Here is a 25,485-nt window from a genome sequence, read left to right on the forward strand (position 1 = left end):
CTTAAAAAATACCAAATTTTGTCAAATGATAAAATTGATAACCTTATGGCGATGTATCAGGATTGTAGCAATGACGGAAAATACCAGGGGATTCCGTTATTTACGCTCTGTAGGTGCCACAGTCCATACGTGTGTAAAATCACACATGAGGACCGCTTTGTATGGTCTTTGACCCCTGGTTGAATAAAATATACCCGCATAGCCAGATTCGCCAAAATTTGATTGCTAAAATTTGATTTTCTTGTCTTTAGTTCAACTCAAATAGGTCTAATCCATGAAAATAACCGGCTAGATTTAATTTGGCTTCAATATTCACTGTTACCAAGAGATAATTTCTTTACGGAAACTTTTTCATAATAATTAACTTTCCAATCAAAAGTATATTGTCAATTTTAGGAATATCCAAGCAAATTTGGTATGATATATTTTTTTTAAAAATGATCCTATATTTACTCTTCCTAACTTCCTTTATCCCGTCCTAGGCAAGAATTTAGTTGTCCAAGATTTAGTCGTATAAGGTTAGTAGATATATTATTCGGGTGGGACAATAGAGTTGTCGTTCTTTGCCCCTAACGTCTTTGTAATGTCGCCAGCATCAAGGACAATCGGCTAGAACTATTTCTACGATTGTTTAACGAAATGAACCATAGCAACGTCATTCGATGAGGAAATCATTGCACTAGATCTGGGTTATTTGGTGGATAATTTTGAAGTTAACTATTGTCAACAATCATATTTTAATTTCATGACAGTGCTATTTTGACAATACGAAAATGAAACAGCTTTAATTTGTATTGGATACAAAAGGACTCCGAAAAGGTTTTGATCCGCAAAATGTAAAATTTTGTTTTACCATACTGCATTATTCTGACATTGGCCTTCGGTTAAATGCATTTTAGGCTTTCTGTTAAGCGCTCGCCCCTGTGAGGTAGGCTCTGGGTTCTACCCCCTGGCCGAGACACACCAAAGTCTATGAAAGTGGTAGTTTTTGCTCCTGCTTAGCACTTAGCTTACAGGGAGTAGGACGACTGGTTGGCCCGTTGTCGGTGTAATGTGACAGGGTGGGGTGTGGCTTCAGTGGCATGCTTCAGTGATATAAAACTATAACAAGAGGCCCATGGGCCTTAACGGTCACCTGAGTTAGAATATATAATGAAACAAATAATGAAACAAATTAAAGACATACAATCTGATTAAAATACAGATCCTTATTATCACTACGTTTGATTTGAGGATCTGAGAACATCCCATTAGGGGTCACGTCAGGATGACCTTTGGAAATGGCCAATCAAATTGGCACTGCCAGAATCTTGACTGGGGACGAACTAGTTTGAAAAAACTGTCCGAATAATTTTCGTGTATGTAGTCATCTCGCCCAAAGTGCACAACAATTCTAAATGTATATGCTTTCTGGGACGAAATGGCGTTAACAATTTACGTAGAAATGTGTAGAAAATGTATTTGATCTGGAATACACGTGGTAAAAGGTCATCCGAACGTGACCCCATATCGGGTATTGTCAGATCCTATATAGAACGGAGTGGTTATAAGGATCTGTATTTCAATCAGATTGGCATTGACTATTATAAACACTATATGCTGGGCCTTGAAGTTGGTCAGTGATTTATAAATTTGACCTTTTTAGACTATGAAGAGTATTTGCTTCCATCAAACCTGTGAACTTAGAGGTATTTTTGAAATTTTAATCAATTTGACCCTGTTTGGTTCTGCCCCTCTGGTCCCCCAGGGGGTCATCGAGGACGGATATGGATGTTAAAATGCTATATCTTCGGCTAATAATTCTAATAGTCAAGTTTGACTAATTTCCTACGAAAATTGGGCAAATAATGTTCACAAATATGTTTTTCCTATATAAACTAAAGTAAACTTGACCCCTCCCCAGGGGGTAACGTGAGACCCCAAGATCATATAATTCACAGTTTTTATAAAACACCTGAAGACCTTTCCATCTATAATTATTTGATTCTACTATATCCAGAATTTTAGAAGATTTTTGAAGTTTTAGCCTATTTGACCCTTTTTTAGCCCCCCCCCCTGCCCCCAGGGGGTCGGCCAGGACCAATGTGGATATGATATTAAAATGCTATCTCAGGCTAATAATTCTAACCAAGTTTGACTCATTTCCTATGAAAATTGAGCAAAAAATGCTCATTAATGTGTTTTTCCTATATAAACTATAGTAAACTTGACCCCCTCCCCAAGGGGAAACAGGAGACCCCAGGGTCATATAATTTACAATTTTTATAAACAAACTTTAAGACCTTTTCATATCTATAAAGTGTATTTGATTATACCATTTCCAGAATTTTAAAAGAATATTTTTGAAGTTTTAGCCTATTTGACCTTTTTTGGCCCCGCCCCTCTGCCCCCAGGGGGTCGGCCTGGACCAATATGGATATGATATTAAAATGCTATCTCAGGCTAATAATTCTAACCAAGTTTGACTCGTTTCCAATGAAAATTGAGCAAAAAATGCTCATAAATGTGTTTTCCCTATATAAACTATAGTAAACTTGACCCCCTCCCCAAGGGGAAACAGGAGACCCCAGGGTCATATAATTCACAATTTTTGTAAAGGACCTTAAGACCTTTCTATTTATGAAAAGTATTTGTTTCTACCATTTCCAGAATTTCAGAAGAAGATTTTTGAAGTTTTAGCCTATTTGACCCTTTTTTAGCCCCGCCCCTCTGCCCCCAGGGGGTCGGCCAGAACCAATGTGGATATGATATTAAAATGCTATCTCAGGCTAATAATTCTAACCAAGTTTGACTCGTTTCCAATGAAAATTGAGCAAAAAATGCTCATAAATGTGTTTTCCCTATATAAACTATAGTAAACTTGACCCCCTCCCCAGGGGGAAACGTGAGACCCCAGGGTCATATAATTCACAATTTTTGTAAAGGACCTTAAGACCTTTCTATTTATGAAAAGTATTTGATTCTACCATATCCAGAATTTCAGAAGAAGATTTTTGAAGTTTTAGCCTATTTGACCCCTTTTGACCCCGCCTCTAAGGCCCCTGGGGGTCAGTTATAGAAAATTTGTTAATAGGATTAAATGGCCATCTCATACTGATAATTCTGACAACATTTGACTCATTTCCTATTACAAATGACCAAATAATGCGCAAAAATGTGTTTTCTCAAGATAAAGTATAGTAAACTTAACCCCCTCCCCAGGAGGAAACTAGAGACCCCAGGGTCATATAATTCACAATTTTTGTAGAGGACCTTAAGACCTTTCTATCTGTGAAGAGTATTTGATTCTACCACATCTGTGAGTAGAGAAGAAGATTTTTGAAATTTTACTCAATTTTACCCCTTTTGGCCCCTCCCACAGCCCCCTGGGGGGTGGGGACCATATAATTCACAATTTTGATTGGCCTTATGCCTTAGAAGGTTTGTGCAAAATTTCATTGAAATTGCTTCAGCAGTTTTGGAGAAGAAGTCGAAAATGTAAATTGTTTACGGACATACGACGGACGACGGACGACGCACGACGCACGACGACGGACAAAAGGCGATTAGAATAGGTCACTTGAGACTTCGTCTCAGGTGACCTAAAAAGGGCAAGAGTTTCATTATAAAAGACACAACACGAACAAACCGCAGTCTCCCAAAACACGCAACGCGCACTTCATACACGCTTCACAAAACACACATGGGAGGCCGTCCTTACATAACCCTCACTGTTAATAGAACCTTAATTATATCAAACAAACAAACAAGCTTCCAAGATACACACTGTTCACAGCAAATATTGTGGAAAATATCCCGCAATCATACGATTTGATGACCTATAGATCCAAGTAGATATGGAACAGTATGCAATTATATAGGGTAACTGCACCGATCCAATGCTTTATTTTACTTCATTGTAATATTGATACGCTTTCTTGCAAACATTGTTGAGCAGTTTTAATAGTAAAGTATCGTTCCACATTCAAACGTCTGTTTACGAGTACAATAATTTAAAAGATTCTCTGTAGTTAACTTTACAGAGACTAAGGTAGAAATCCTAAAAAGGACTGTGTATGATTTGAGACTCAATATTTTATAAAACGTGTCATAAGATTATTGAATTTTCGATATCTATTACATCCTGGATTGGATTAGCATCATTGCAACTGTAGTTGAAGTGCATAAATTATGCAAATGTGATAAAATGACGACGTTTGCCGTTTATCTCGAAACCATTAGGCATATGAAACTTTGTCTATTTCTTCAGTATCTTTAGTGCCTACACATTTTCTGTAAATATTAAGTTGGTTCAAGATTGCACTGTATTATTTCATACATTAAAATGAGCAAAAATATTATATTTATTAATATTTCTGATGGATACCACGACAACTAAATTTAAAACAACTGTAAAATTCAGGATTATACAAAATATTCAACAACTAAATTTCTTAACACATAATTAAAAAGATTTGTAGCGAAAATGGCCCAAACCTTACACACATGTAATCATTTTCTGTGATTCAGTAATCCCAGCTTCGAGGAAAAAAATAATTCATTGCTAAAACGTGTTTTGTCTTCTTTTGACATCCTTTTCTCTACATAATTCATTGCTAAAACGTGTTTTGTCTTCTTTTGACATTTTTTAATAAATCATTGTATTGGTGAATTTTTATATGGATAGACTTTGTGTCTTAGTCAGGGGCAAACCTCGAGCCTTAATCAAGTAGGTAAACGCCCGAATCCAGGTCAAGGGGCCAATATGGGGAAGACGCAAATACCATTGAAGGACACGTGTCATTTCAGGAATAAATTCATATATTTTGGGGAAAATGTATACACGACGTTTATTCTTTAATTAGAACAAGTGGGTCAAGTCCGGATATAACCAAATATAAACAGATAAATATCTACCGTAAATGACTCATGTAGATATATAACGAGAAACGTACTTTGTCACGTGATCCCAAAATGTCAGATTCAGGTGTCAAAATGTGACGATAAGAAAAAAAAATTGAAAATAACAGTCAAGCGCTCTTTGCGCGTGCATCAAAAAGAGGTGTATTCATAAATATTCCTAAAAAGTTTAGGCATTGTCATTATTCATATCAATTATTGATATCACTTCACTGCTGTATATTGCATTTATGGATCAATATTCACAACTTTTTGTAATTTATTAATCAAAATTCCAAATTTTTGTAATTTATGTTCTAATAAGCATAAATCAAGCCTTTTTAATCTATAACATTTTATCTATGACAGGACATGTAAACTAAACTTCTAATTTAAATAATATTTTAATTTATTAAAGAAGTTTTATGCAAATTATGTTCAAATGATTTAATAAACTTGCTTTTAATTCTATTTAACATATGTTTATGATATTAATGTTAAAACACACTGCAGGTGGCCATATATATATTTCATACCGTTTTTTTCGACAAACAATGAATAGGGTAAAAATTAACCATCCCAAGATGTCTTTTAGCTGACATATTTATTACAAAATATTCAAGTGTTATGCATTTGAAAAAAAAATCTATTGGTCAAATAGAGAAAAAAACTTCAGTTAGACGAAATATTTAAATTTCAGGAAGCAAATGCTCTGATATCACATAATCATAGTAATTATCAAAATATAATTCTGTTTTCAAAATTAAAGACATCACTTTAAAAGCAAACATATGTATTACTAATTTATTATACGACTAAAGAATATCAATTCGTTATGTTGATTATGTAGTCCTTTGGATAGAGGACAAACAGATCGTCACAAGGTCAATTATAATGAGCAACCAGCTTACTAATTTTAATTGATTTCTATGCAACCGAAACTATTAAGGAATTACTTTTATATTCATTTTTGCGAACACCTGTAAAAGTTTGCTTTTTATATCCGAAGTGTACCTTTCATATAATGTATTCCATGTGCCGTATGACTTTAGAACAACTGGTTCGAATCCGCCAATGGAATGCACGGTCAATGCCCTGTTAACACTAAAGGTCACCTAAAGATAACCTTCTCAACATGCAATGTAGTGGAATGTTTGAGAGGCTGTGGTATATTCATGTTGTGTCACCTTATACATTTTGTAGTGCTATCTTACTGAAGTAGACTACGGCAGCTGAGAGATTCAGATGTCCCGACATATTACCACAAGCCTTCCACCTCTAGATTGGGAGTTCGATTCCCATATGGGACAGTTGTCTGGTACTGACCGCTGGTTTTTCAATGGGTATCCCAGCTTTCCTCCCACCCACAAACCTGGCACATCTTTAAATGAAATGACCCTCGCTGTTAATAGGAGGTTAAACTAATAAACCAAATCCAAATTGTAGCGGATTCAATGACGTAGTATGTCATATCAAGATAACGAGTATATCAAATAGAATATTTTTAATGCAATCCTTATATTTTGTGCGAAATACGTACATGTTGCAGCATTTCGGTCTAAGTTGAAAACTAACAAGTCTAAGATATGTTCTATTATATATTTTGGTACATTGAATTGGGAGGAAAACCTAATTATCTTATTATGTCAGCTAACGTAAGAAACTGACGATTGCCGATTGTACGTTAATTTGTTTTAAAAAGATGTTGTTCATTTCATTTCAACCAATTTTATTGACTAAATCACAAGGATTTGGGAACAGGCTTGGCCTATATAGCCCTTTCCTAACAAAGATGTTGTTCATAGTCTATAAGATTTCACGTTGATGAATTTAATCAGCTCCACCTGATGATTAGCAATCTTTTATTTTGCATGTCATAGCAAAATAATAAACTGTTTCCCTCGGGTATTAAACTTACAATCAATTTGAAGAAAACATAAAACAGCCGTTTAAATGTAGTATATAATAATCAGTTCACATATCTGTACTTAGACTCGCATTAACATGCAAATTAATTCAATGTATCTGACATTGATATTGCCATTTAACGTACATTTCACAGATTATATATCATATAAGGGAAACAACTCTTACGTTTCATTGATAATTACACACATTATATTTATGTTTTGTTTGGCAATTTAAAATTGTATGTATAATTGAGTGGTCAATGTGGGCGTCGATACATTTCGTCTGTGGTGGCTTCTTAAATATGTAAAATGGTATCCTATTGTGAAATCGTATCATTTTCCAAGAAAGATGTTTTGTTTTGTTATCAAAGTAACTGAATAATTTATAGAAGAAATAAAATACTATTCCATTTTTTTATTTTTATAAAATACTGCCTAAATATATGTTTCTAGTTTGTTTGTTTGTTTGATTAATTAACGTCCTAACAACAACTATGGTCATGTAAGGACGGCCTCCCATGTATGCGGTTTGTTGCGTGTATGTTGTGCGAGGTGCATGTTTTGGGAGACTGCGGTATATTCATGTTGTGTCTTCTTGTATAGTGGAACTGTTGCCCTGTTTATAGTGCTTTATCACTGAAGCATACCGCCGAAGACACCAAGCAACACATCCCACCCGGTCACATTATACTGACAACGGGAGAACCAGTCGTCCCACTCCCTGTGCGGTGAGCGCTAAGCTGGAGCAGAAACTACCACTTTTATCCTGACAAATCATACTGGAAAAGCTGATTGGTTGATTGGGCTTAAAGGCAATTTTTTTATTACAGTTAGGGTCATTATAGAGTCATTAAATACATCATATTTACTTGCATATATAATGTATTGACTGGTGACTGGAATGGTACCAATATTTCTCCCGAAAAATACAGGCATCCAGTGAAACAGCAAACTGTATACAGGGGAGACCGTCCCTAAATGACCATAGAATATGACGTTAATCTTCGCGAACTTGTTTTGAAATAAAAATTACGAAATTAACTGGCTAACAAGTTGACTTCCGCGAACTTCACGAATAAAACGGAAAGAATATATTCATGATGAAATGTTAAAATGTAGAGTTCATTACTTTATAAATTGATAATTCGCGATATTTTGACATTACGAAATTAAACAAATGTATAGTAATATTGGCTTTTAGTGTTATTGCTATATAATTATGAAATAGTTTTTAATATTTTTGTTCTGTTTTTCGATTCCTATGTTTGAAAATTATATTTAGCTTTTGTTCTGAATTTTTAAAGATGATTCAATTCCAATTCCTTATAAAATTAAAATTAATATAAATGTAAAAGATGTATTTTAATTACAGCTAATGCCTTTGAAATGTAAATAGATGAAAAAACTGAAAAGCAATTTCATTATGTTTGAAATATTTGTTTGATGTTGGCAGCTTTGTTCATATATTTGTCAATGTTTAAATGTCAATTACATTCTAAACTTGGCAAGTAAGAGTTAAAGGTGTAAAAACAAACACAATCTCGCATCAATCAGGCTTATTTTCTTTTGAAATGGACGTTACAAAAAATCTTACGGAAATGTAATCGGCCTTTCAATTCCGAAATTAAATCAGCAAATGTCACACTTATCTTCATTAAAATCGGATTCATCTTAATTAAGTCTTCTTGCAAAGACTCACTGAAGATTAAAAGGCAAAAACAATTATACAATCACAATAGATCAAAATAAAGAACGGCATGATTGTCATACGTGCATAAAATGAAATGCATTATTGAACTGACTTAATTTTTGCAGCTAATTGATTTGTTGTTTTATCTTATATTGTGGACGTTTGTACACAATGATTTGAAAAAGAGCTTAAAAAAACATGTGTTTATGCTATCTATATATTGACCACAAGTACACATAAATACATTTATAATATTCCCCCCTTTTTTACATTTAATAATTCGATGTGATTAAGCCGCGATGACTTGTAATAGGTATGCATTTTGTTTCGTGTCCTCACTTTAGGCCTTCAATTGAGAGTTCACCCCTGTGAAGAGGGCTTATATCTGAAATTTCCCCTGGTCGAGACATACGTGTCCTGCTTAGCTCTCAGCATTAAGTGAGTGGAACGACTGCGGTATGGTTCTGTGAGATAACACTATAAAAAGGAGGCAATTCGATTATACTGCAGCCTCCCGAAACATACAGACATTTATTTACCACATTGTGTAACTTTATTGTTTTAGATTGCGATTTTTATACCGTTATACATAAGTGTAGGAAATATTGCCTATTTGAAAGAGATATTTCATTACTTCAGAGACACTGAACAGTGTGCAGCGCCTGATCACATTATAATGCAAAAAAAGCAAACCAGTCGACCAACTCCATTAATGCTAGGCGATAAGTAGAAACAGGATGTGCTTGTTTTGGGTTGATTTTGACGGCATACTTCAGTATGACAGCACTTTAAAAAGGACAAAAATGTTCTGCCATTGCAATGAGACAAAACAGGATTATACCTAAATGGCTTCTTATTTTAGGTTTGCTTATTTGTTGTCTTTAAAACATTCTACTACAATTGCAAAGAGACTAACAAGATTTATACCATTGCCTCCCAATATTATAAGACTCTTTCATAAGTAGATAGGAAGAATAGGAATATTCTACCCGAGGGTCACAAAATGATGTGAAACCCAAGGCTTGCCGAAGGTTTTATAACATTTTGTGATCCCGAGGGTAGAATATCACTATCCTTCATATCAACGTGTGAAAGAGTATTTTTCACTCATACCTCAACGTTTTATTGTAATTTCATTACTATTATTTTCCGCCATTTTGAAATAAATTCGAAAAAAACACGACTGCAAGTCAATTCTCTATACATGAAAATATACGTGATATTTTCAATGAAAATCCCGTTGTTTGTATCCTGAAAAATGGATAAAATTGCACCAAGAAAATAGTGAATCGTCTGACGCTGTGACGTCACGAGGCTTTATTGCATGGGTCCATGCAATACAGCTTCAGACGACATGAGTGTATTGTCCTGGACCAGCCAGTAATAAACGTGTAGGTATGAGATAATTTCAAAGTCTGTTAATAGGACTTTAATATAATCAAAAACACAAACATCTAAGTAGTTTGTAGATAATTAATATGTCTACAAATAGCGTATTCGGAATATTAAATCTTGTTTTCACTTCACAATATCCAAAGTCAAGGTGGTCTGTTTAAACGTTCGTCGTTTTATTTATTTAAGTGTCAATATGCAGCGCATTTCCTCATAGCGGAGTTGTTCGGTAGCGCAAGAGATGACGTTTATGGGATTCTATCTGTGGAATACAAAATGATTCTTAACACGTATCTAAATAACATGTGTTTTACAGCATTCAAATATTCCATCTGACAATTCTTTATATATTATTAAAATTTTTAGTTGACATATCCGGTGTGTCCTCCAGCGTGGAATTTATTTTAATCTAACAAATGAATTATTCATTTAATAAAATATTGTTTTGTTTTTGTTTTCTTAATAAAATGTTACATATTACTCCTCTGAAATAAGCTACTTTACTTTGCATTTTCGCAGGAAATTTACAGAAAGATGGGAGTGGGTAGAATCTTCTTTAATATTGTGATAGTTCGATTGAAACGCTAGTCCCTCTTAACCATTTACTTAATAGCAAAGAAATACACCAAGGACGGAAAATACTAAGTCTAAACGGATGAAAGTGTCAGACTTCAAAATATTCAAATATACATTTATGTGTCTGTAATAAAATCAAGATTAGTAGTTGTAGCCATTTTTATTTCCGAATATTTATTCTCTATTTATATTTATATAACAATAAAGTTAGCTCTCAGCTCGTCCCCTTGCCGTAAACCACAATATGATCTTAACATAACTCAAACATCATAACACATCTTTGGTTTAAATACTGTCGTTTTCTACGTATATATTAATGCTTTGTTTAATTATATTTACGTCTTTAGGAACAGCTAGGGGCATTTCAGGACGGCCTCTCGTGCATGTGGTGTCTCGCGTATGCGAGGTGCGACGTGCGTGTTCTGGGAAGCTGTGGTATATTCGTGGTGTGTATTCTTGTCAGAGGGGAATCCTTGGGATTTTATAGTACTTTATCACTGCAGCATGCTGCCAAAGACACCAAGCAACAGATCCCATCCGGTCACATTATATTGACAACGGGAGAACCAGTCGTCCCACTCCATAAATGCTAAGCGTTGAGCAGGAGCAGAAACTACTACTTTTATGGAGTATGGTATGTCTCTGCCCGGGGACAAAATCTAGAGTCAACATCGCAAACGGCAAGCGCTAAACCGGTGCCCACAAGTGAGGCGGTGACGTTAGGAATTAAAGACACTACGTTTAGTCAACTTTAGCGATAGTAATAGGCGCAATTCTTACGCTTTACATGTAGAGCCGCGTTGATATTATGGCGGTTGGCAAGTAATACATTGCTTCACTACACAAATACACCACAGCCTCTCAAAACACAGTGCATTGAGGAGCACATACCTTTGGCATGGTTTTGTTAATTGGATTTACGTCCTATTAACATCCGGGTCACGTGTGAATGTATGTATGTTTAAGGAGGCTTGGGTATCATTCTGTTGTGTCTCTTCTTATAGTGAAACTCTTGTTCTTTTCACATTTATATCATATATCACTGAAGTATGCTGTCAAAGATAACGAAATTTATATTGACAACGGGCAAACCATTCGTCCCACTTCTTACATTATCCTAGGGACGATTAATATAACCAACCATATTTGGTAGATATTTTGGTAGATATACCATCTAATTATTTCCCCTCATGTCGACGCTTTAATTGCCTTTCATGATAGTTGACTGTATCTCTACTGTTTTATGCTCATGGTTGGTCCCCTTTAAATCATATTAGAGAATCATTGTTTTTTTATCATGCCGGAATAATTTCTATGTAAATCGTGCGCTTTATAAAACAAAAGCGTTGTTTACTATTTTAATACGACCATATATGTCATGTGGCCTTCTTTCTTCAGAACACCTCGTGTCGCGTCAATCATCACCTGAAAATTTGCATATTCATATTTGACCATTTGATCCTTTACATGGTCAGCTGAGTATGTTATAATCACCATTATTAAAGTTTCGAATAAACTTAATTGCAAGAAGATGTTATAAGACTTTTAAAATTTGGATCTAAATTTTTTGAAAGAGTATTAACGTGTAAGTTTCCTTAACTTAACGACCTGGTTAAGAGTGATTTATAACCCAGATTTGAATATTTATTCTTTTGTTTCTCAGCATCATGACAATATTGGTGACCTGACGAACAACAGGTTAAGTGAAATTCCGTTAAAAGTACATATATTTTACGATGTGATTGTTGTCACATCAACCTTTAAACATAGTAAATGTCAAGTTAACAAAAAAACAACTACATAGACAGGACACTGAATTTTTAATGAATCTGGAAACAGAAGTCTTCAGTTTGATTAATTCTCAAAATTATAATAAAGGTCGGGAGGAGCCAACCATACGGCGTATATATGTTTGGAACTTAGGTTTTATGCTTCAGATATGGAAATACAGTAAGGGCAAGAGGATTCTAAGGACTTTACCACAGCACTGTAAGGTAATGCACAGAAACTGTAATTATATTATGTCTCATGTGAATATTTTACTGTCATAATATCCAGAAAAATGATTTCATGAATTCCATTTATTTCGTTGTTGAATGTTTCTATGCAGGCTCTTCAAAAATGTGAATTTTCACTATATGAATATTTTAATGTAGTAACGTCCAGAAAAATGCAAAGATTTTTTTTGCTGTTAAAGTCTTCCAGAAATGTGAATTTTCATTATTGCATTTAAATTATTGGAAAAGATTTGATGAATTCTATGTTTACTCTATTAACTCTGATGTAAGTTATCCTAATATGAATATTTTACTGTGCAAAAGACTTCATTTAAAAAATGCACTTTTTTATCTGCGGGACAATTCCACTCATTCATGCTGATTTGATTCAAAAATGTAATTTTTTTTAATTAAAACTTCATCGTCATGAACGCTAGAAAGTGCAAATATATTATGATTTAAAGATGCTCCACCACTGACAAAATTGTATTTTTTCTTTGTCGAATACAGGAGTAGACAATTTTTTTTCTTCGGTTGCAAAAGTTACTTTCTATACACCATTAGCACCATTGAAAAGTTTGAGCTTCTAATTTTACTTAAAGATAAAAATATAAAAAATAGTTTATTGCATCCCGAAAAAATTCCCTGGCACTATTTCATATATGGAATGAAGTACTGATTACGCATGCACTAAAATAAAAATATATCATTTTATCTTGTTTTTTGTGTTAATTTGACACATATACATACGATTAAACACAAATATTGTTAAAATGACGAGTATCGTTTATGCTCTGTCAGCGATGGAGCATCTTTAATATTATTTAATTATTTTTATGAAAGGTTTGACTTTTGCCGGATACATCTATGCTTGTTAAATTAAATTTTTTAAGTTTTTTATGATGCTCGGGACTTTTTCATTTTGATCAATTCGTGACATGGACGATCACAATCAAACATTTTGAATGTCTAATATGTCATTCATGACAACTGTGATTAAAAGGGGAACACAGTGGCGGTGATGTTTTTCACGCCATATATAATTGCGTATAATTTCAGGCCCCGATTTCTCGAAAAAAACTTAAGTCTAAAAAAGTTTAAAACGGTCTTGAGCACTTAGTTTTTGACTTATGTCTTATGAATGACACTGGCTGTTTATAAGTAAATCTAATCAGTCTTTTTGAAACTGAATTGAGAAAAGATGAGAAATGAGAACATAGTGGCGTCGATGTTTTTTTACGCCATATATAATTGCGTATAATTTCAGGCCCCGATTTCTCGAAAAAACTTAAGTCTAAAAAAGTTTAAAACGGTCTTTAGCACTTAGGTTTTTATTTTTTACTTAATGTCTTTTGAAAGTCTCCCTTTTGAAAAACTGAATAGAGTAAAGGTAACCTATCGGCAGAAGGAATTGGTAACTTGTGTAAAATAGTCATAGCAAATACTAGGGACATAAGGTATATCTGTACCAAAATATTGGATATTTCAGCAACAATTATTGACAAGAACCTCCATTAATGCGGTTTCCCAAAACATACACGCGCAACATTGCATACATGGGAAGCTGACCTTGGATGACCTTCTTAGCTTTTTATAGGACATTAAACCCCTATTTATCACTCAACAAATAAGCATGCTATCCACAAAGACGTGAAGAATGTGGTGATAAAGTATTAAACCGTGTTTTGTATTTATTAAATACTCTTCTCTTTTACGAGAGACAAATATATACTGTCTTTCATAAGTCGAGATTATTAAAGTCTAGAAGTATTTTTTTCCCGATATGGGTTTACATATAATGTACTTCTTGTTATTCCATGGATCAAATTTTCGCGAATATTTCGGAGTTTCGCACAATCGCGAAAATATTACCCTATAACAAAATCACGGCAATACGTTATCAGATACCGGTAAAGACATCTTTAAGATAAATTATGATGGACGAAACCATACTACCTAGCTATAATTCTGTTTAAAGAATTCGGTCACATAGTTTTTGACCAGATTTTTAATTTAACACACAAAGGTAGATATGTCTTTAGAGTCAACATTTGATATCAATTTAACACGTTCAGAATTAATCTAAATGGAAACGAAATCACACATTATGACAAAAATAATAAGTCCGTAATAATGGTTAAAAGGCATAATGACTTTATTGTATTAGTAAGGGTATGTTGTAAGGGATTATTCTTCATCAAAACACTGTTTAAGACTATACATTATGCGCTCCTGAAGTCATCACATACACCCGGCAAAACGGTGTATATATAAGGTGTTATACAAGGTGACGTACTGTGTACCAAACTTTTGATTAATTTATTGTGTCTATTGAATGATTGCTACAGTTTATATTCTGCTGGTTAGATGGTCTTCACATAAATCAATTTCATTTAACGCGAACGTTGCATATGGCTTAATGGTATATTTACATACAAGGTGTTATGCAAGGTGATGTATTGTGACCAAACTGTTGATTTATTAATTGTGTCTATCGAATGATGGACCGATGCATGTCGTCAGACAGACATGTAGTATATCGCTAAATACGTGCGAGTTCAGAGGTGATATGTTTTCGACATGCTATTTCCTTATTTAGTGTTTCTAGTGCGACCATCATCGCCTCTATTGTAATAAAATATTTAAAATGGCTGAGCTTAAGAAAATCTACGATAGCACAGAAATTGCACAATATGTCCCGGATCGGATCAATATAAAAATCATGGAACTTTTTAAAATGAAATTTTGCAAGCGAAAGTTTAAAATACATATTCAAATATATGTTAAAATGTTTCCAGTGTGATGTTTCCGTACAATTGTTTGAATTATTTCCCTTCATTAATTTAATATTGAGCTGATCTACGTATGTTTGCATCAACAATATAATTCCTTTGTTATATTCTATTAAATGACACATTTTGTGTAAATCTTAATGTCAAAACAATTCAATTTGTCCAACAACGAATTTCTCTGAATCAATTTTACGTTTTATTTTTAAATCGTTTTACTTTACATTGCTTAATATCAGTATATAAATACTAAGATCTTAAGAATACGGTCTCTCCATGATAACACGAATTCTTGTGATAGCGGTTTCCATGTCTTCCATATAGTGTAATCTCCTGTCCCCTGGCCGAGACACACCCAGACTATAAAAGTGGTAGTATCTACTCCTGCTTAGCACTCAGCACTGGTTTGCCCGTTGTCAGTATAATGTAACCGGGTGGGGTGTGTTGCTTGGTTCTTCGGCTGTATGCTTCCGTGATATAGCTTTATAAAAAGGACAAGAGTTCTACTATAGAGAAAAACATGAAGACGCTACACGAATATACCGCGGTTTCCCAAAACAAGCACCACATGCTTCACACACGCTACACACCGCATACATTTGAGGCCACCTTACATGATCCTGGCTGTGGATAGGACGTTAATTAATCAAACGAACAAACCATGAAGCACATCGCGCTTATCACTTATAATTATTTAATTAATTGTAGCAGCTCATTTAAAAGAGGATATTTGCGAGTCAAACATAAACATTTTGTATAAAAGTAAGTTTCAGTTATAGGGTTTGCTTTATCATATTTATATTCAAAATAGTTTCGTTTGGTAATTCGTGGTTTTCTTCTTAAAACACTGCATTTGTTGATAATTTGATAATTTGCTTTTGTAACATTTTGATGTAAGATTGTTTATTACAATTTAGTAATAATAATGTCATGATATGCTAAGTATTATCTCTTAATGCAAATCTTATTTACCGCATCGGAATTAGGTTTCGTCAAGAACAAGTATTTATAAGGTTAACGTATTCCTGAATGTCATTACAAGTATTTAACAAGTTCTACGACCACATATTTATGTTAATAGTATGGCACTGGCATAACAAAGAATAGTTTTTAAGTCAATCTTATGTAAATACCAACAATTGTTAAATTCCTTCCGAAAGACACGGTGGTCTGGTGTTAGGGAACTGTGCTAGTGACCGCTGAACAAGGCCGCATGTTCTCTTACTGTTTATCCTTGAATGGAATACTTTGCTCTCCTTGTTCTAGACAATTCAGCTAAAAGTTAAGTGAGTGGGCAGTATTTATGATCTAAATGGCAGCTCCGGTCACATTACTAATGAAATCGCGATAATTGCATTCTTTCACGGGAAATACAACTACAAACTTGTTTGCTTGATTCAATCGCGATCGTTGCATTCTTTCACGCGAAATATAACTACAAATTTGTTTTTTTGCGAAAATATAACTACAAATTTGTTTTTTTTGATTCAATGAAATCGCGATCGTTGCATTCTTTCACGGGAAATACAACTACAAAATTTTTTTTTTGATTCAATGAAATCGCGATAGTTGCATTCTTTCACGGGAAATACAACTACAAATTTGTTTTTTGATTCAATGAAATCGCGATCGTTGCATTCTTTCACGGGAAATAAACTACAAATTTGTTTTTTTGATTCAATGAAATCGCGATCGTTGCATTCTTCACGGAATACAACACGGGAAACAATTCTACAAATTTTTTTTTTTGATTCAATGAAATCGCGATAGTTGCATTCTTTCACGGGAAATACAACTACAAAATTTGTTTGTTTGATTCAATGAAATCGCGATGTTGCATTCTTTCACGGGAAATACAACTACAAATTTGTTTGTTTGATTCAATGAAATCGCGATCGTTGCATTCTTTCACGCGAAATACAACTACAAACTTGTTTGTTTGATTCAATGAAATCGCGATCGTTGCATTCTTTCACGCGAAATATAACTACAAATTTGGTTTTTTGATTCAATGCGAATCACGCGAAATACAACTAAAATTTGTTTTTTGTTGCATTCTTTCACGGAAATACAACTACAAATTTGTTTGTTTGATTCAATGAAATCGCGATCGTTGCATTCTTTCACGGGAAATACAACTACAAATTTGTTTGTTTGATTCAATGAAATCGCGATCGTTGCATTCTTTCACGGGAAATACAACTACAAATTTGTTTGTTTGATTCAATGAAATCGCGATCGTTGCATTCTTTCACGGGAAATACAACTACAAATTTGTTTTTTTTGATTCAATGAAATCGCGATCGTTGCATTCTTTCACGGGAAATACAACTACAAATTTGTTTTTTTTTTATTCAATGAAATCGCAATCGTTGCATTCTTTCACGGGAAATACAACTACAAATTTGTTTGTTTGATTCAATGAAATCGCGATAGTTGCATTCTTTCACGCGAAATACAACTACAAATTTGTTTGTTTGATTCAATGAAATCGCGATCGTTGCATTCTTTCACGCGAAATACAACTACAAATTTGTTTGTTTGATTCAATGAAATCGCGATCGTTGCATTCTTTCACGGGAAATACAACTACAAATTTGTTTGTTTGATTCAATGAAATCGCGATCGTTGCATTCTTTCACGGGAAATACAACTACAAATTTGTTTGTTTGATTCAATGAAATCGCGATGTTGCATTCTTTCACGGAAATACAACTACAAATTTGTTTTTTGATTCAATGAAATCGCGATCGTTGCATTCTTTCACGGGAAATACACTACAAATTTGTTTGTTTGATTCAATGAAATCGCGATAGTTGCATTCTTTAACGGAAATACAATTACAAATTTGTTTGTTTGTCAATGAAATCGCGATCGTTGCATTCTTTCACGGAAATACAACAACAAAGTTAACAATCAGGGTTTTGTAAGGACCGCACCCCATGTATGCGGTGTGCAGCGTGTATGAAGTGTGCGGTGTGTGTTTTGGGAAACTATGGTATATATGCGTGTTTTGTCTTCTGTTAGTTTCTGCTCCTGTTTAGCGCCCAGCAAATATGCTGTAGGACGACTGGTTCGCCCGTTGTCAGTATAATGTGACCGGGTGCGGTGGCGTATGTTGCTTGGTGCCTTCGGAGGCAGGCTTCATTAATATAGCTCTATAAAAAGGGCAACGGTTCCACTATACAAGAAGACACAACACGAAATACCACAGTCTCCCAAAACACGCACCTCGCACTTCATACACGCTACACATCTAATAAATGGGCAGGCCGTCATAACATGACCTTGGCTGTTAATAGGACGTTAATTAATCAAACAAGCAAATATTGTATAGTGGAACTGTTGCCCTTTTATAGTGCTTTATCACTAAAGCATGCCGCCGAAGACACCAAACAACACACTCCACCCGGTCACATTATATTGATAACGGGCGAACCAATGCTTTAATGCTGAACGCTAAGTAGGATCGAACAGACACTACCACTTTAATACATTTTGGTGTGTCTGGGCCAGGGGACATAACCCAGAGCCTTCCTCACAGGGGCGAGAGCTCAACCAAAGGACAAACGTTATATGTCATCAAAGGAGACGTTAGGAAGAAAGACCGTTAAAAAGAAAAGATAAGCGAGTACCTGCAGGGCAGCCAACTAAAAAAATGATTTCATTAAATATTAAATCCCCGATCACAACTGAAAATCAATTTATAGACATCTTCTTACATAAGTTATATTACCTTAAGAATTGGTTCTATCAAAATCCAGGGTAATGAAGGGACGTGTCGAGTCGGATAACTTTTTCACCCGTTGTCAGTGCAGTAAGACACGGTTATGAGAACCTCTATGGGCCAACAAAATTACACCATTACAAACATATATCATCATACACACATTACAGACATTTTTTGATTTTGAAAAGTATAACTGTAATGTTATAAGTTAGTAAGGACCAAAGCGGGACCCTGTTGAACACAGTACTTCATTTTAATAAATTAATTATAATAAGTGTACAGCAAGGTGCAGCTTTGAGTCCATTCAATTCTGGATAGATCATTTCACACATCACGTTGTCTAAACAATTGCACTTTGGAGAAATGTCGTCGATTATGCTAATAACAAAATAGCTTTTGATGGATGATGAAGGATCTAGACTTGTGCCTTGTTCGACGCGTACCATAGTCAATAAAATAGTTCTGTCCACTGGCAGAGACACGTGAAAGTCTAAAGCTAAAGAGGAGGGGGGGGGGAGTGTTGCTTGGTGTCTACGGAGGCATTTTTCAGTGAGATGAGATAGCATCCTCCCAGGATATACAACTACACATGAAATACACGAAAGGCCGTCCTTAAATGACCTGGATGTAAATATGACATTAAGACAACTAGCCTTATGAAGAAAAAGCGCAACAATCAACGCGTTCAGTGTTTTGGTTATAAGTGGCTTATATGATAAGCATGAAACGTGTATCATCAAAAAGTGCCATGAATGGTAATCATCATATAACTGGCCGTTCAGCCATGTCGTGAATATCGTAAGACAGACGTGTAATATTACTATTGTGACGTCACAGGTAATACTGACGTCATGATCATTATGATTAGCACTATAATATCCATCATGATCAAGGGCTGATTTCGCCACTCTTACATAGAAACGAAACTAGTATGTAACAGATAGGACCTTACGTGAGTGGCTATGTGACATGAAAATTATCATACTAGTTCAATAATTAGATATGTCAAGAGCCTTAAGGCTCTGTTTAATAAATGATATAACCGTTATTTCATTTCGTATTTGATGTTACAGAAAAGACAAGACAATCCAAAGATGGCATCGTTGTATATTTGCGTGCTGATGCTTGGAAATCTAGGAATGGCTGGTAAGTTTATCGTTTGCTACTTGTTTTGAAGTTCAGTTTCATGACAAATAAATTTAAAAAATGTTTTTGTACAGTGTATATGTGTTTTGCTGAGTGATCACTTGTAAATCTATCATCATTCTGAAATATATTACATTTATTTCATTTATATATTTCATTTTAAATTCTGACTATTTTGTTTTATCTAATGATTAAACAGTAAAGCCTGTGCATTAGTCTAGGGCAAAAATAACGTAATTTCATACCAAAAATATTTTAGACGTACTTGGTTTTCGCGCTGCATTTGAAGCTTTAATTCAAGTGACAGATTTTGTAAACGGGTATTTTTATTGAACTACCGGATCGCTCTTGATATCCGCGCTATTAAATCATAATTTATGTTCTTCCTTCGCATTTACTCTAAAATAGATACGCTTTATTACTACATTTACAGTATTTAGTAGAATGACTTTGACACACTGCTGACTGAACTTAACTTTTTTCTTTGATTTGTTTGCGTATTCTTAAAACAGTTGACTTGATTACTGAAGAAATTTAACTAAAAGATTTATATCTATGGTTTTACAGTTGCCTATGCACGGATGTACGAAAAATGTGTGAAATACTGTGACATGGAGCCGGTAGAGGTAGCAGGGGTCTCAAAAGTCTGTGTCAAGGGATGGGTCGGTGACTGTATGTACTGCAAATACTTTGCGGAAAACTGCCCAGAAGTTCAGGAATGCAAGGACTCTAAGCCTCCAATCCCATCCCGAGACAACCGCTGCTTAATATGTCCAGGTATAAATAACAGGCTCCGATTTCTCGAAACAGAAGTACAGACCATGTGATTTTTATTTACTTAAGCCGGATTTTAACTTAAGCTTGTTTCGAGAAATCGGGGCCTGATATAGTGGATACGACAGGTGTCGGTAATAATATGTCCAGGTATATATAACAGGCTCCGATTTCTCGAAACAGAAGTACAGACTGAAGTTTTTCTCCCATGTGATTTTTTTTTACTTAAGCCAGATTTTAACTTAAGTTTGTTTCGAGAAATCGGGGCCTGATATAGTGGATACGACAGGTGTCGGTAATTATGTGATTTTTTTTTACTTAAGCCAGATTTTAACTTAAGTTTGTTTCGAGAAATCGGGGCCTGATATAGTGGATACGACAGGTGTCGGTAATAATATGTCCAGGTATATATAACATGCTCCGATTTCTCGAAACAGAAGTACAGACTGAAGTTTTTCTCCTTTAGTAACTTATGTGATTTTTTTTTTACTTAAGCCAGATTTTAACTTAAGTTTGTTTCGAGAAATCGGGGCCTGATATAGTGGATACGACAGGTGTCGGTAATAATATGTCCAGGTATATATTACAGATATAGTGAAACCTGCCTATGTAAATATGCCGGATACGTATGTAAAAATGTGTCGCTCATGATATATCTAGGTATATATTATAAGACTCTTTCACATCGATAGGAAGGATAGAAATACTGTATCGTGATGGTAGAATATCCATGGAAGCATATCCACATTTCTCACGAACAGCAAAGTTTTTGACCATTATGATACCGGACCATTGAACACCGCGAGTGCAAGTCAATCCTCCATACATGAAATAAATCAATTGGGCAGTATTTATTATTTTTGTCAAATTGATATTTGGAGGCACATAGAAAAGAAGATTAATTTCGTATGAATTAAGTATTTTCAATATATCTAGATGCATGTGACAGTCAGCATAATGAAAAATAAAAAGTGGTTTCTTGTAATTTTTAATTAGACAACAGAAAGTTTATTCTCGCGACTTGTGATTTAGTTACACTTGGATCGATTTATGAAATCTAGAAACTAATACCTTAGGAACTAAAGCAAACCTGAGCATTTATTAGTATTAAATCTACCTGAGAACTTTGTTTAAAAAACGGGTGAATAACTGAGGTTACCTTTTCCTAAGCCAAAGTATTTTAAATGATCTGATTTCATCCATTTGACATCCATTTATAAACAAGTAATATGTTTTTGTGAAATTAATACGTCTTTCTTTGAATCAATATGTCTTTCTTTAAATATAAAATGTACCTTATTTGGTGTTTTTTCCAATACTGCACATGCCAATTTAAATGACACTAAACGTGCGCTACAATTTTTAGGTTAATATCTATGAATACTGTAAATTGGGACATTTTGGCGTTTCGGTTACAAAATAGGGTGGTTTAATATTGATGTGTTTAACTTTGGCGTTTTCCTTTGTTCGGAACGAAAGATAAAAAATTCCAAAGATTTATCTATTTCACCAGGCCTTTCGTCGCATAAATCCCTTACCAATAAAAAAACCTGACATTTTTAAAAATTCTATTTGATGCCATATCGATACTTAGCAATCTTAATACACGTTTTCATAAAAGAAAGACACATTTACACATAAGTTATCCTGTTAACAGAAAATATCATAAATGTATGTTTGATATAAACTTTATTTATTTGACATCGAATGTGAAACAAGTTATACAACTTATACAAATCACTTTAGATGGCCCGGATTAAAACGCGCGACGACAGGTGACCTTGAGCTTTTCACGGCCGTGCCGGGGATCGAACTCTGGCCGTCTAGGTGAAAGGCGAGTGGCTAAACCACTACACCACCCAATCACATAACGTGGTTCAGTAGTCTAATTACCCGAGGGTACATATTCACATATATGATCAATAACGTAATTGGTCGTAAAAAATATACAAACAAATAAATACGTTGTCATATTCTGGTGTGCCAAACGCCAAATGCCAAATAAGCCAAAATGTGACCACATTTAAAATATCCCAATTTACAGTATAAGTTATCTGGTAAATATTTGACAAAACCATAAAAAATACCTAATTTTGGTCCCCGCGCGCTACATCCCGTTGCACCGCCTTCTGAATAGTCCATGTAAAGCTATAATATGCAATTTCAAGTTAGAATATTGGAAAATATACTTATTTCTTGATATATCAACAATAACCGATAGCGAGCGTACTGGAAACAAATATTGTCAATATGATCTCACACTATCGGGCTCAAACAACTTTACAAGCATTTACCAAAAGTTTATTTTAATAAAAATCATGATATGACTATAGAAGTTGTCTCCCTTACATTAAGCTGAATTATACATGTATAGTATTTCATTAATATTCATTTTTGTTCTTGTACAGGTGACGACTGTGTGTACCAGGGCCAAATTTACTTCGAACAGGAAATGTTTGACTCGATCGACGGAGTCAATAAATGTATGTGTATGAGAGGCGGAGAGATTAAATGTGAAAAACATTATCTCGGATCAGAAATGACTTTCTGTTCATAATTTCCCCAATGTTTGTATAGATTTTTATGTTATTAATAAAATACACGGATATTTCCAAGTTTTTTTAAAAATTGATATGTGTTGCGGAGTCTGTTCTTCCCATTCCCAATCCTACAAGTGGTGTAACATTACATAAATTTCCAAAGTTATGATTAATTTTAATATTAATCATTCGAAATTTTATTTAATGCCCTTTCCGGATTAAAAAGAATAATACGACCATTTCGCAATTCACATTTTGTAAATACCTGAAAAAATTAATATGCCCTCATTCTATTCAGGTTAAGCACTTTTTATATTTCATGTGCAATATGGTGCTAAACAATTACAAAATTTTGTCTAGAAAACTGATGATCGCCCTGTTTTAAAACCACCTGAGACAAAGTCTAGCCTCATCGTCTCTTGTTCGTCGTCGTGAAATGTGTATCCGTAAACAATTTTGACTTATACTCAAAAACTCCTGAAGCGAATTCAATGGAATTTTGCACAAGCCTTCGTAGACATAAGACCAATCTAAATGGTGAATTATATTGATTGGCATAACTCCTTCTGGGCTGTTGGAGTGAATAAATGTGATAAAGGCAGCCATTGCTCAATCTTTCTCTGAAGTATGGCCTCACATTTGACAACTCATTAATGAACATTATATGCTATTTTTTCAAAGGAAAGTAATCTAACTTAGAGTTGCACCAGGTTTATGTTGTACATAGTGATACGGTCGCCTTCTAGCTGCGCACTAGGGGGAGTTATCCCTTTTGCTCAGTCGGTAGAGCGACGAACCACGTTTAATTATAACTTTGTGACGAATCAAACGAATACATGTTAATAATTGTTTTATAATAAAACTACCACAATTTGCATTTCGACGTAAAAATGAGTTAAAATCCAGTGGAGACGGTCATTTTGTTACGATATCCTCAAGTCACGAAGTCACAATGAATACAAAAAGCGTTCCAGGTCATATTACATAATTGAGACATAACAAAATGCGTTGGCGAAGTCGCTGTATTCTGTAGTATGCACATTAATTATTTTGAGTATTTTTTCCACTTGTATGTGTGCACATAAACCCATTAATTCAAAACAAAAATTCTTCTCTTATATTCTGGCTGAAGAAATGCACGTACCTGACATTTCAATTTAAGAGTTTTCCGTAAACATGACGTTTCGTAGTGATATGTTACTGTCATTGTAGAAAATGCATTATTCATAAGTTTGTTATCCGAGTTATAAATCTTTTATTTGGACAGATGTTGGACGCCGCTTCCAGGTACAAGAATGTTTACATTATTCGGGAAGAATTTCAGTCAACAATGAGGATTTGAAATTCACTTAGCAATTAATTAATTATTCATAAAAACATCGAGGAGGAAATTTAATATTTGTTTGTTTGATTAATTAACGTCCTATAAACAGCTAGTGTCACAGGAAATTTAATAAATAAAAAGTAAACGTATTGTTTTATTTTCAATGAAACAAATACATAAACAATTTATTCAAAACTAATCCATGACATCTGCGTACAATATGAAATGTTGTGTACATGTATATGTTGGTGTCTATTTAGTCCCCCAATTCGTTTTAGGGGATTTATTGGTTTACTCTGTTCGTTCTTTCCCTAAATTTCTCGAACATAGTCGCACAGAATTTATTGAAACTTTTTTCATCATGGTCCTAGGACATGCACGCGACCATTATTTTCCTATTCGCACACCAATATGGCCGTCATTCCCTAGCTTTAATTGGTCAGAATTTAATTGTTTAGCGAAAAGTCACAAGATAAAGACTCCGAATAGTCAAAATTTAGATTTAAGGGAATATATAAGGGTTTTGACGGATAAATAACACAACGGTAGTCTTAAAAAAATTGTTGTCATGGTAACAAAATGGCGGCATCAAATTGGGCTTTATTCACATTTCGATGATAATTGTATAGAACGAAGCTCTACTAACAATAACACGTGTGTGAGCATTTGGACTTTGAAATCGTGTCCCGCGGGAAAAGTCTCGCGCCTCCATGCAGGCAGCCGTATTTTAATTCTCGTT

At 34.4% G+C, this 25,485-nt stretch overlaps 1 protein-coding gene and 1 long non-coding RNA gene across 3 annotated transcripts in view; both read left to right on the forward strand.

Annotated features, from left to right (window-relative positions):
• The first annotated feature begins 1,654 nt into the window (after nt 1-1,654).
• Nucleotides 1,655-25,485, forward strand: part of LOC138311163 (uncharacterized) — a 159,113-nt gene continuing 135,282 nt past the window's right edge. The window contains exon 1 of the long non-coding RNA XR_011206534.1: nt 1,655-3,554. This is a non-coding gene — a long non-coding RNA (uncharacterized lncRNA). The remainder of the gene's footprint in view (nt 3,555-25,485) is intronic.
• LOC138310934 (uncharacterized) lies at nt 12,077-23,512 on the forward strand. Of its 2 annotated transcripts, none has more exons than XM_069252264.1 (4): nt 12,077-12,440; nt 20,036-20,108; nt 20,676-20,885; nt 23,291-23,512. In XM_069252264.1, exons 1-4 carry the CDS (start codon nt 12,270-12,272, stop codon nt 23,437-23,439), a joined length of 603 nt encoding a protein of 200 aa, XP_069108365.1. In that variant the 5' UTR covers nt 12,077-12,269; the 3' UTR covers nt 23,440-23,512. The 2 variants fall into 2 exon arrangements, with proteins under 2 accessions (XP_069108365.1, XP_069108367.1); XM_069252266.1 differs by lacking the exon at nt 12,077-12,440 and adding an exon at nt 19,465-19,589.

This window comes from Argopecten irradians, chromosome 16 (genome assembly GCF_041381155.1).
Source record: "Argopecten irradians isolate NY chromosome 16, Ai_NY, whole genome shotgun sequence".
NCBI lineage: Eukaryota > Metazoa > Mollusca > Bivalvia > Pectinida > Pectinidae > Argopecten > Argopecten irradians.